A 12,511-nucleotide genomic window follows, 5' to 3' on the forward strand; every position below is an offset into this window, starting at 1 on the left:
GGCGGTAGTGAGGTTGGCCCAGGATCGAACATTGTTTTGTTCTGCTGTGCATGGGGTCGCTATGAGTCGGTTCCGACTCGATGGCACCTGACAACACACAACAAGTTTGCCTTTAAGCTTTCATTGATGATCTTTTTAGTTTTAGGTTTTATATTTAGGATTTGATTCATCTTGAATTTTTGTGTATGGTTCTGAGATACAGTCCAGCTTCATTTTTCTGCAAATGAATTTCTAGTTTTGCCAGATCAGCTGTCTATGGGTTGTCTGTAGGTTGTAGCATTTACCTCTGACCTGTCAATTCTGTTCCATTGGTGTATGTGTCTATTGTACCAGTACCAGGCTGTGTTGACTGCCAGGGCTGTGCAAGTGGGGTTTGAGATTAGCAAGTGTGAGGCCTCTTACTTAATTCTTTTTCAGTAGTGCTTTGCTTACCCAGGGTCTCTTTGCTTTCCATATAAAGTTGGTGATTAGCATTTTCATGTCTGTAAAGAATGTTATTGGAATCTGGATCAGGGTTTTGTTATATCTGTTGATAGCTTTTTCATTATATTGACGTTTCACAATTTTAACAATGTCTATCCATGGGCATCCACCACTTGTCTGTCAGTTTGTCTTACTGTGGTAGCTAGTGTGTTTTCCTGTGATGCTGAAAGCTGTGCCACTAGTATTTTAAATTCCAGCAGGGCCATCTATGATGGACAGGTTTCAGCTGAGCTTCCAGACTAAGACAGACTAGGAAGAAGAAGAGATGGGCTATTTCTAAATGTTTAGCCTCTGAAAACCTTATGAATAACAGAGAAACACTGTCAGATGCCACCAGAATATTGCATATTAAAATATGATGAGTAGCACCAGAATATCATCAGATATAGTGCTGGAAGATGAGGCCCTCAGTTTGGAAGGTACTCAAATTACAACTGGGGAAGAGCTGCCTCCTCAAGGTAGAGTTGACTATGATGAGGCGAATGGAGTACAGTTTTAGGTACCTCAATTTGCTAACGGGGTACAACTCAAAATGGGGAGAAACAGCTGTAAACATCCATGAATAATCAGGACATGGAATGTACAAACTATGAATCAAGGAAAATAAGTTGTCACAATGAATAGAATGCATAAAGATCGATATCCTAGGCATTGTTGTTATTAAGTGCTGTTGAGTTGGTTCTGACCCATAGTGACCCTGCATAGGGTTTCAAGGAGCAGCTGGTGAGCATGAACGGCCAACCTTGCAGTTCAAACCAACTTTACATTCTAGCTCATTAATCCACAGTGCCAGACCAATAGGTATTGGCCATCTTGAATCTGACATTCATATGGTTTCCTATGCTGAGAATGACAAATCGAAGAGGAATGGTGTCTCATTCATCATCAAAAAGAACATTTCAAGATCTAACTTGAAGCTGTCTGTGATAGGATAATAGCCGTAAACGTGCAAGGAAGACCAGTTAATACCAGTATTATTCAGATTTGTGCACCAGCCATTAAAATCAGTAACGATGAAACTGAAGAATTCTACCAACTTCTTCAGTCTGAAATTGATCAGACATGCCATCATTATGTATTGATACTTACTGGTGATTGGAATGCAAAGTTAGAAACAAGGAAGGATGAGTAGTTGTAAAATACGGCCTTGGTGATAAAAACAATGCTTGAGACCACATAATGGAATTTTGCAAGACCAATGACATATTTATTACAAATATCTTATTTTAAAAATATTAAAGTCGACTATACACTTGGACCTTAGCACATGGGATATATGGAAATCAGATTGACTACATATGTGGAAATAGATAGTGGAGAAGCACTGTACCATCAGCCAAACAAGGCCAGAGACAGACTGTGGGATAGACCATCAATTGCTCATGTGTAAGTTCAGGCTGAAGTTGAAGAACATTTTAACAAAGTCCATGAGAGCCAAAATAAGACCTTGAACATATCCCACCTGAATTTAGAGATCATCTGAAAAACAGATATGATGCATTAGACACTGATGACTGAAGACCAGAAGAGTTGTGGGAAGATATTAAGAATATCATACAAGAAGAAAGCAAAAGGTCATTAAGAAGAGAAGAAAGAAGGAAAAGACCAAAACAGATGGGAGAAGAAACTCTGAAATTTGCTCTCCAGCCTAGAGATGCTAAAGAAAATGGAACAAATGAGGTAAAAGAGCTGAAGAGAAATTTTCAAAGGGTAGCTCAAGAAGACAAACTGAAATATTATAATGAAATATGTGCACAGACCTGAATTAGAAAACTAAAAGGGAAGAACACTGTCTGCATTTCTCAAGCTGAAAGAACTGAAGAAAAAAATTCAAGCTTTGACTTGCAATATTGAAGGAGTCTATGGGCAATATATTGATTGTTGCAGAAAGCATTAAAAGAAGATGAAAGGAATATGCAGAGTCACTGGACTAAGAGGAAATGATCGATGTTCCTACATCTGAAGAGGTAGCATATGATCAAGAGCCAATGATACTGAAGGAAGAAGTCCAAAGTGCAATGAAGGCATTGGTAAAGAACAAGGCTCTGGAATTTGATAGACTACAAATTGAAATCTTTCAACAAACTGATGCGGCACTGGCGGCACTCATTCAACTATGCCAAGAAATTTGGAAGAGAGGTGCCTTGCCAACTGATTGGAAGAGATTCATATCTGTGCCCATTCCCTAGAGAGGTGACCCAACGGAATGCGGAAACCATTATTCAATATCATTAATATCATATGCAAGTAAGATTTTGCTAAAGATAATTTTAAAATGGCTGCAATTTGACAGGACACTGCCAGAGGTTCTAGCTGGATTCAGATGAGGATGTGGAACAAGAAATATTGCTAATACCAGATATAACTTGACTGAACGCAAAGAATACCAGGAAATGTTTATCTGTACTTTTTAAACTGTGCAACGGGTTTCCACTGTATGGATAATGACAGGCTGTGAACAACATTGTGGAGATTGAGTATTCCAGATCACTTTATTGTGCTCATGAGGAACCTGTACGTAGACCAAGAGGAAGTTGTTCGAACAGAAGAAGGGGACTGAATGGTTTAAAATCTGGAAAGATGTGTGTCAGGGTTGAATTCTTTCACCATATTTATTCAGTCTGAATGCTGAGCAAATAATTTGAGAAGCTGAATTACATGAAGAATGTGGCTTCAGGATTGGGGGAAGACTTATTAACAACCTGCAATATGCAGATGATACAACCTTATTTGCTGAAAGTGAAGAGGACTTAAAATACTGATGAAGATCAAAGACCACAGCCTTCAGTATGGGTTACACCTCAATGTAAAGAAAACAAAAATCCCCACCACTGGACCAGTAAATAACATCATAATAAATAGAGGAAATTTTGAAGTTGTTAAAGACTTCATTTTGCTTGGATCCATGATCAGTACTCATGGAAGCAGCAGTGAAGAAATTAAACAACATATTGCATTAGGTAAATCTGCACAAGACCTCTTTAAGTGTTCGAGAACAAAGGTGTCAGTTTGAGGACTAAGGTGTGCCTGATCCAAGCCATGGTACTTTCAGTAGCCTCATATGCATGTGAACATTGGACAATGAATAAAGAAGACTGTACAAGAATTGATGCATTTGAGGTCTGGTCTCCAGAATATTAAAAGTACCATGGGCTGCCAGAACAACTACCAAATCTGTGTCGGAAGAAGTGTAGCCAGAATGCTCTTTATAAGCCATGATGGTCAGACTTTGTCTCTCATACTTTGGATATATCATCAAGAGGGACCAGTCCCTGGAGAAAGTGAAAGGTCAGCAACAAAGAGAGAGACCCCAATGAGAAGGACTGCCACAGTGGCAGCAGCAGTGGGGTCAAGCATAACAACGATGTGAGCATGGTGCAGGACAAGGCAGTGTTTCATTCAGTTGTCCATAAAGTCACTATGAGTTAGAACTGTCTCAACAACAACTAACAACAACAGCCAGCCATGAACAGGTATGTGCATGCATTTATGGAGTTCTCTTTTAGTTTCTTGTAATAGTGTTTTGTAGTTTTCTTTGTATAGGTCTTTTGTTTCTCTGGTTAGATTTATGCCTAAATATTTCATCATTTTTCCATGAACTTTTAGAAGCTCCCTTGTGTGATTGTTTTACATTTTCTTCAACTTGCCAATGATTGTTGGATATTTCGGTTGCTTGCCGATTTTTCACTGATGATTAATGGAGTCCTGCTGTGGCGCTGTGGGTTAATGTGCTGGACTGCAAGGTCGGTTTGAACCACAAGATTGGCATTTTAAGCTCACCAGTCACTTTTTGGAAACCCTATACAAGGTTACTATGAATCAGAACTAACTCGATAGCACTTAACAACAACAACAATGATTAATAATGCTAAGAACATCTTAGTACCAATAGCCTTTTTGTCTATATGTTGTTGTTAAGTGCCGTTGAGGCCATTCCAACTCATTGCAACTCTGTCTAGGGTTTCCGAGGAGCAGTTGGTGGGTTTGAACTATGGACCTTGTGATTAGCATTCTAGTGTTCATCCTACAACATCACTCTTATATAATCATTTTGTTTTTGCAGAAGGCACAGAAAAGGACAAAGGGTAAGAACTAAATTATATTTAGGATGAATCATTTAATGTTCCACGCTAAGGGTTACCAAGGCGAGAATGGGTTTACCTCCTGCCTACACTTGTTGAAGGAGCGGCTGACACAGGATTGCATCCTGGGAGTCTCTCATTTGGTCTGCTTTAACCTCCACCTGGTTACTGTCACTTCTTGTGTTCCTAATTTTGGATTGTCCTGGCTCAGTAAATGTGACTCAATTGCCTTACCTTAGTCATTGATGCCTAACTTCAGAATGCTGAAACAGTTGAGGCAGGTAATGTAGTTGAAAGAGGACTGGCCTTTCTCCTTGGGAGCAGCAGGATCAAGTTTCACATCACCTTTTCCTTTGCTGGCTGGTTGCAGAGCTCCACTGGTTCCCAGATACCAGGCCCTTTTGCCAGCGAAAGTGAGCAGGCAAACCTTTTCCAGGCCACCTTCTGCTAGTCATGCCATCTGCATCTTATTCTCTCTGTTTTTCTCCTGGTGCAGGTATGAACAGGAGCAGGCCATAATCCAGGATGAGATCTCTCAGCTGGTCAAGAGGGAAAGAGAGGCAGCCACCAATCACCTGAATGTGGGCCTTCAGTGGGAGGGGAGCAGCAATGACCAGGAGAAGCAGAAGTCAGCCCAGCTGGTGAGTGCAGTAACTGAGAAGCTGAGGGGCTTGCTTGGTGACTCAGGTTCCCTATTGGTTATACTCAACTTAAATTCTCCAGGAAGGGTACTCTTCTAAAACCTAGGGAGTTGGGTTTTCTATTCTTGCCTCTGTTCCTAATTTGCGTTGCTTCCGTTGACATGGGTTTTTAAAAGTGTGTGGGCCCCAGATCATACAATAAGGAGCTAGGACAGCATCCTAATTGTAAGTGCTGCGGTGGTGTGTCTGAAGGATGTGAAGGGAAGGAACTGAGGTTTGAGGCCATGCAATATAAGAGATGAAGAGCATAAGTTAGTCAGGCAACCTACGTGCACATCCTAGCATTTCACTTGGGAGCTTGTGCACATTATTGAATATTTGTGAAACTTGGTTGAGTACCTTATTTGTACAAGGGATTATGATAGGGACTAGAGCGGAAAATCTCTGTCCAGTGCTGAGCGCTATTCCTGGCAGATAATGAAAACATGCTGTTATTGTTATTATTATTAATATACTTAATTGGTGGGAGGCTATTAAGATTCCCTCTGTGGCAAGTTTATTTCACAGAACAAGAAATCTAGATGTGACCCCCAGTGCTGATTAATTCAGTAGCTCAGTAACAATGTCAGGGACCCAGGTTCCTGTTATCTGTTCACCCTGCCATCCTCAGTATTCAGTGTATTTTCAGGCCCATTTCCCCCATAATTACAATATGGCTCTACAGTTCTTTTTGTAACATGTAGATATCTTTATCAGCAAGGAGAACTTTCCCAGAAGCCCCCAGCAGAATTCCTCTGGAATTACATTAGCTTGAATTGCACCAGGTGCCCATGGCTAAGCCAGTCCTTGGCAGAGATTGGACATCTAGACAGAATTAGAACTCTGGCAGCAAGGAAGGGAAGGAGAGAGAGTTCTGGGCAAGTATCTAATTACAACTGCTCCAGAGACCTTTTTTGGGTTTCAGAGCAGGAATGACTTTGCCCTGTTTTTTAAGTGGGCGACTTGAGACACACGAGTTGAGGACAGCATGAGATCATTACTGGTGATTGTGCCTTGATGCCACCGTGCTGACTGGGTCTGGGCCTTTGCTTACTAGTTTGATTATTGCGCAAATGGTTCTTGAGTGACCACCATGTTAAAAGCATGTTTCTAAGAAATGGTAGTGGAATGAGGCCCTCTGGAAATACAAACAATGCACTAAGAAATGGTAGTGGAATGAGGCCCTCTGGAAATACAAACAATGCAGGATCCTTGTCAAAAGGAAGTTTGCTGTTAGTGGGGAAAATTGGCTTTAACAAAAAAACTATGCGAAAGACTTAATCATTTATGCTGCTGTGTGACATCAAGTCAGTTTTGTCTCATAGCAACTCTGTGTAGGGTTTTCGAGGTTGTAAGTCTTTACGGGACTAGAAAGTCTCATCTTTCTCCCAGAGAGTGGCTGGTGGATTTGAACTGCTGATCTTGTGGTTAGCAGCCCAACACATAACCCCTTACGCTACCAGGGCTAGTGAGCATTAAATCTGATGTAAAGTTGATATTATTTGGTAAAATGTAAAGGAAGTGGTATAAGCTGATGGCTGGCCTTTGACCTGAGTCTTTTTTTTTTTTTTTTTAACTTTTTATGGTGATTTGAATGAAGACTTTATAGAGCAAGTTAGTTTTCCATTTAACAATTCATGCACATTTTGTTTCATGACATTTATTGTAGTACCTACAAGTACCAGCACTCTCCCCGCTTCCTTTCTGTGTTTACTATTTTTATTTGTTCATTCTTATCTATTCCTGTTTTTAAGTACCATCAAGTTGGTTCCAACTCATAGTGACCCTGTATAGGTTTCCGAGGAGTAACTGGTGAGCTTGTACCTCTGACTTTGCGGTTCAAACCACCGTTGCAGTCCAGCGCGTTAACCCACAGTGCCACATACTTTTGATTTTGTATGATTGATTGATCTAAGGAATGTATTCTTCCTTGTGTGTATTGTACATCCTATCGACCTGTCCATTGTTTGGTTGAAAGTTGAGCCATGGGGGAGTTCAGTTACAAGCTTGAAGAGTGACCAAAGACCATACATAGTCTCTGGGGTTTCACCAGTCTCCATGAAGCTAATAAGCCTGCTCTTTCTTATTAGTTTGAGCTTTGTTTCACTGTTTTCTCATACTCTTTCTATCCATGACCCCTTATTGTGATCTCTTTCAGAGTGGTAGCTAGATGTGATCTAGCTCTTCAGTTCTCAGGGTGGTGGACACTGAGATTCTCCTGGTCAGTTCATCCTTTGAACTAACTGTTTTCATGTGTCTTTGATTTCCTTCACTCTTTGCTCTGGATGGTGTTGACCTGAGTCTTGAAAGATGTGTGGCATCCCAGACTGAGGGAACAGTGAATTAAGATAGTTCAATGTGGAAAGAGGTTTAATGAGCGCTCTGGTGGAGACAGGTTCTACATGGCCTCGGGCACCTCGTGGAATTGCCTTACAAAGTAATCTACAGTGATTCTGAGACTGTAGAAGATTCTTAGAAGGTTTTAAAGATGGGAGTGGTATGATCTAACTTGTGATTTTAGAATCCTGGGGCATCATGCTGAAGACTCGATTGAAGCAGTGAGAAACTGCGACTCTGTTTCAGAAGCTCTTGCAACAGTCTATGAGGGGAAGTTTGTCATCTATCTGCAGGCAGACTGACAACCAAGCATAAGGGACCATCATTTTGGAGATGAAGGGTTAATCGATATGGAATGAACAGAAAAAGTTGACCCCATGGGACAGTCATTTAGGGATGCAAAATCACAGCCTACAGGTATAGCTAGCTCTTCATTCTCACCTGGAATGTGCTAATTACAGTGAAAGAGAATTCTTAGCTTCCCTTTCCTCTACTTGCAAAGGAAAAAGTTGGACTCTATCTCCTCTGGACTGTCCCTAGGGAAAGAACTTTTCTTTTACTGAAAAAGTGGGAAGGAGCCTAGATGAATGGCAATACAGGTTTCTGTGTGCGTTTTAATGAAAAGTGACTTTGGAATAAAGGTGAAATATCCTGACTTGGATACTGGTGTGGCGTTGTAGGCTAATGCGTCGGACTGCAAAGCTGTTTGAACTGCAAGGTCGGTGGTTCAAACTCACCAGTTGCTCCTTGGAAACCCTATACAGGGTCGCTATGGGTCGGAATCAACTCGATGGCACTTCACAACAACAACAATCCTTACTTGAGTTCTGGTGTGGTGCTGTGGATTAATGGGCTGGTCTGCAAAGTCTGTTTGAACCACATGGTCAGCAGTTCAAGCTCACCAATTGCTCCTTGGAAATCCTATAGAGGGTTGCTGTGGGTCGGAACTGACTTGAAGGCACTTAACAACAACAATCCTTACTTGATGTTTTGCCAGATCTGCAGTTGGATAATGCCCTTCTCTGAACCAGAATTCTTAGAAAACAGAGAAGCAAGTTACTCCCTTTGTTTTGAAAACATTAAGTCATTTTGAATGTTGCTACTTTTTTGCTGGTTCAGCCTCCATTTCTCCATGCTATTGGTGCTCTTGGGGATTTATCGGCTTCCTACTGTGTATAGTCTTGATGAGATTGTAATTCTAAAGCTCAGCTTCTCTATGAATACTAGATCTCTTCATTCTGGAGACACGAGGCAGTCAACTCCACGTTGAGTGGATACTGCAGCACCATTTTAAAAGGGAGCTCCTTTTGGGTTGGTGTGGTTGGCAAGTGGTTTTGCTGCTGTTGCTGCTGTGTGTTGTTGAGTCAGTTCCAACTGATAACGACCCTATATAGGGTTTCTGAAGCTGTAAATCTTTACGAGAGCAGAAAGCCTCATCTGTCTCCCACAGTGTGACTGGAGGATTCATACTGCTGACCTTGTAGTTAGCATCTCAACATGTAACTCATAATCCCTCAACTGTACTTTAGAGAATTTAAGTAGTCAGAGAGAGATGTCGAGAATAACCTGAACAAAAGCATGAAGATTTTTCTTTCCTCATTTGAGTCTTCCAAAGTGAGGCTTCATTGACAGCCTGCTGGGAAGAACACTTTTAAGGTTACTGGAGGAGTCCTTTTGTTGGGCTGTTGGGTCAGCACTGGACTGTTAACTGAAAGGTTTCTGGTCCAAACTGACCAGCTACTCCTTGCTGTGAATCGAAACTGACTCTATGGCATGCCATCATCACCACCAAGGTCCCTGGGTGGTGCGAATGGTCTGTACTTGACTACTGAGTTCAGACAGTGAATAAGGAAGACTGTTGAAGAATTGATGCCTTTGAGTTATGGTGTTGGAGGAGAATATTGAAAGTGCCATGGGCTGCCTAAAGAACCAATAGATCCGTTTTGGAAGAAGTGCAGCCAGAGTGCTCCTTGGAGACCAAGATGGCCAAATTTCATCTATCATACTTTGGACATATTGTCAGGGCGGACCAGTCTCTGGAGAAGGATATCATGTTTGGTAAGGTGAAGGGTCAGAGAAAAAGAGAAAGACGCCCACCGAGATGGATTGGCAAAGTGGTAGCATCAGTGATCTCAAGCATGGCAATGATAGTGAGGTTGGCCCAGGATTGGGCAGTATTTCATTCTGCTGTGCATAAGGTCACTATGAGTCGGCACTGACTCGATGGCACCTAACAACAACAACAACAACAACAACTAAGTTGAGGTTCAGTTCTATCCAACATTGGGAAGAAAAACCTGGCAGTAGAAATGCCTTCATAAAGATTATAACTGAGAAAACCCTATGAACCATGTTTCTGCTCTGTAGCATATGGAATCACTTGTAGTTAGAATTACCCCACAGCGTTGGGTTTAATTTTGATGTTTTTAGTGGTCTGGTGGGGATTGGATCATAGTACTGTACATCCCAGCCACAAAGGGACAGGTTGAATACTGAAGTGATCTAATGTGGTCATTGATCTAATGAGTTGGCTGTTCATTTCCCCTTTGCTGTATTCTCTGACGTGTTGCCCACAGGTCCTATGTCCCTGAGTTTTGTCTGGAGGATTTCACTTTAGGTGTGTTGAGTGCAGTATGTCTTTGACTTTTTCAATACTTAAAAAAAAAAAAAATCATGAGGGAATGATTCAGCTCATTATTGGGAAAAGTTCATAAGACTAATGACCAGAAAAGGCAATGAATTTTATAGTCTACTTCTGATTGCTGAATTTCCCTTTCTCATCCAGAGCAGAAGTGATAAACTAATTTTGGGTAAGTTTATACATGCTTCCCATCAACTGCAAACTGGTAGAGCTCCAGGGTTGTTTTTTTTAAAGTTTTTATTGTGAATTGAATGATAGTTTACATGGGAGAACACCAGTTTTACACTCATTGTATCATACTTCATTTCATTGCAATGATTACAATCCTTTCCATGCATCATCATTCAACAGTATTTGTTTCTTTCCCCTCTGTTTTTTTTTTTTTATTTTTTTATGTATACCAAAACACTCAGGAATATACAATCATTCAAACAACCAAAGGGCACACCCTGCAAGCCTGCCCCCATGGCCACCAGCACACAGCCCCTTTCCCTCCATGATTCTAGAGTACTCAGATCCTCCTTCTCTCTACGTCATTGTCTCTTCTTCCATCTTTGGTGTTGCCACTTCTCTGGATAGGGTCCCATACTCTGCTCCCACTCTTCTCCCATGATGGTCCCAGGGTCCTCCATTCCTGGACTGTAAGATCAACCATTCCCTGCTTTAAAAAAAAATTTAAAATCAATTTTAATACATAAAAATGCTAAAATATCTAGTTGTTCAATTGACGGAATCTTGATGTGGCACTGTAGGATAAGCACTGGACTGCTCACCAGAAGATCAGTGATTCAAACCCACCAGCTACTCCCTGGAAACTACATACAAAGTTACAATAAGTTGGAACCAACTAGACAGCACACAACCTCTACCATCACCACTATTGTTAAAATGATTGTGATTTTTCTCTTGAATAGAAATAATAATTTTAATAACCTATGTTCTTGTTAAGGAGCTCTGGTAGCGTAGTGGTTACGAATCGGGCTGCGAACCTTAAGATCAGTGGTTCGAAACTACCAGCCGCTCCACGGGAGAAAGATGAAGCTTTCTACTCCCGTAAAGATTTACACCCTCGGAAACCCTGTACAGGGTCGCTATGGGTCGGAACCGACTCGACGGCACTTAACAACAACAACAATGTTCTTGTTGTTGTTAAATGGCGTCGAGTTGGTTCCTACTCATAGCAACCCTGTGTATGGTTTCCCAGGATCACCTAGTGGGTCCGAACCATCGACCTTGTGATGAGCAGTCCAGTGCCTATCCCCACAGCGTCATACCAGGAAGGAGTCCAATATCCTATATTAAGACATAACTTAAAATGTCTAAAATCAAGTTTTTTAAGAGGTAATAATGACCTTTGTGTTTCCAAGATCATTTTTATATCTCAATGCACTTGTGGAATCAACTGTTACTCTAGGTATTAAAAAAATACATATCTGGAAGAGACTGAAAATGTAAAGGGAAAAGAATATGAACCTGATTTTTATCTTTGTTAACGGAGGATATTGTTGTTGTTGTTTCATACTATTGAGTCAGTTCTGACTCATAGTGACCCTATATAATGCTTACAAAGAGCGTCTTTCTTACCTCCCGCTTTTTGCTACAAAACTTCTACCTTTGCAGTTGCGACAACTGCAATTAGTCATGATAACAGTTAACTCACTAATGAATTGTAAGAATATTATCCCCATCTCCTTTTACCAGACCCATTTAGACATGATGAAAACCACTCAGTGGGGATTCTACCTTCCCTTACATACTCTGAAACTAAACTCACTCTTGAAAATTGTAAGCCAGTTGCTTAGTGTCTTTATAGGCCCCACCCCCATTTTAGGTAGCCAATGTCTAAGTTGCCCTTCCCTATCAACCCTGTATACAGAGGGGATGGAAATGATCCTTGCTGTGAAGATTCCTTTCCTCTTGGTTAGCATTTTAAACTACTACATCCATAAGTATAGGTCAAATTCATCAAATTGTAGCTATTTACAATAGCTTGTTTTCTTTATTAAGTTGTTGGTTTTTTTTTCCTTCTTCTATCTAAGTTCTGATCATTCAGCCATTGAAGCTAGGTCAAATGGGTAATATCTGCAAGTTTGGGCGTTCTTGTGCATATCCCCTCCCTTCATATCAGCTGGACACTTCACTCTCAGCTCTAACCCTCTGTGGCAGTGTCCTTGTCCATGGGCTCAGGCACATTGGAGCCCCAGTTTCAATCTTAGTGAAGGCCATCTGTGTCCTTGGAGTCTAAATGAGGTGGATTTCTCTCAACTCTTAGGGAGGAAGTTTAGAGT

General features: G+C 41.1%; 1 protein-coding gene across 1 annotated transcript in view; it reads left to right on the forward strand.

Moving 5' to 3' along the window:
• The window catches only part of CHCHD6 (coiled-coil-helix-coiled-coil-helix domain containing 6), a 517,542-nt gene that overhangs the window by 116,888 nt on the left and 388,143 nt on the right, over nt 1-12,511 (forward strand). The window contains exon 4 of the mRNA XM_006876231.1: nt 5,062-5,206. Coding sequence (XP_006876293.1) covers nt 5,062-5,206 — 145 coding nt within the window. The remainder of the gene's footprint in view (nt 1-5,061; nt 5,207-12,511) is intronic.

This window comes from Chrysochloris asiatica, unplaced genomic scaffold (assembly GCF_000296735.1).
Source record: "Chrysochloris asiatica unplaced genomic scaffold, ChrAsi1.0 scaffold00367, whole genome shotgun sequence".
Lineage (NCBI taxonomy): Eukaryota > Metazoa > Chordata > Mammalia > Afrosoricida > Chrysochloridae > Chrysochloris > Chrysochloris asiatica.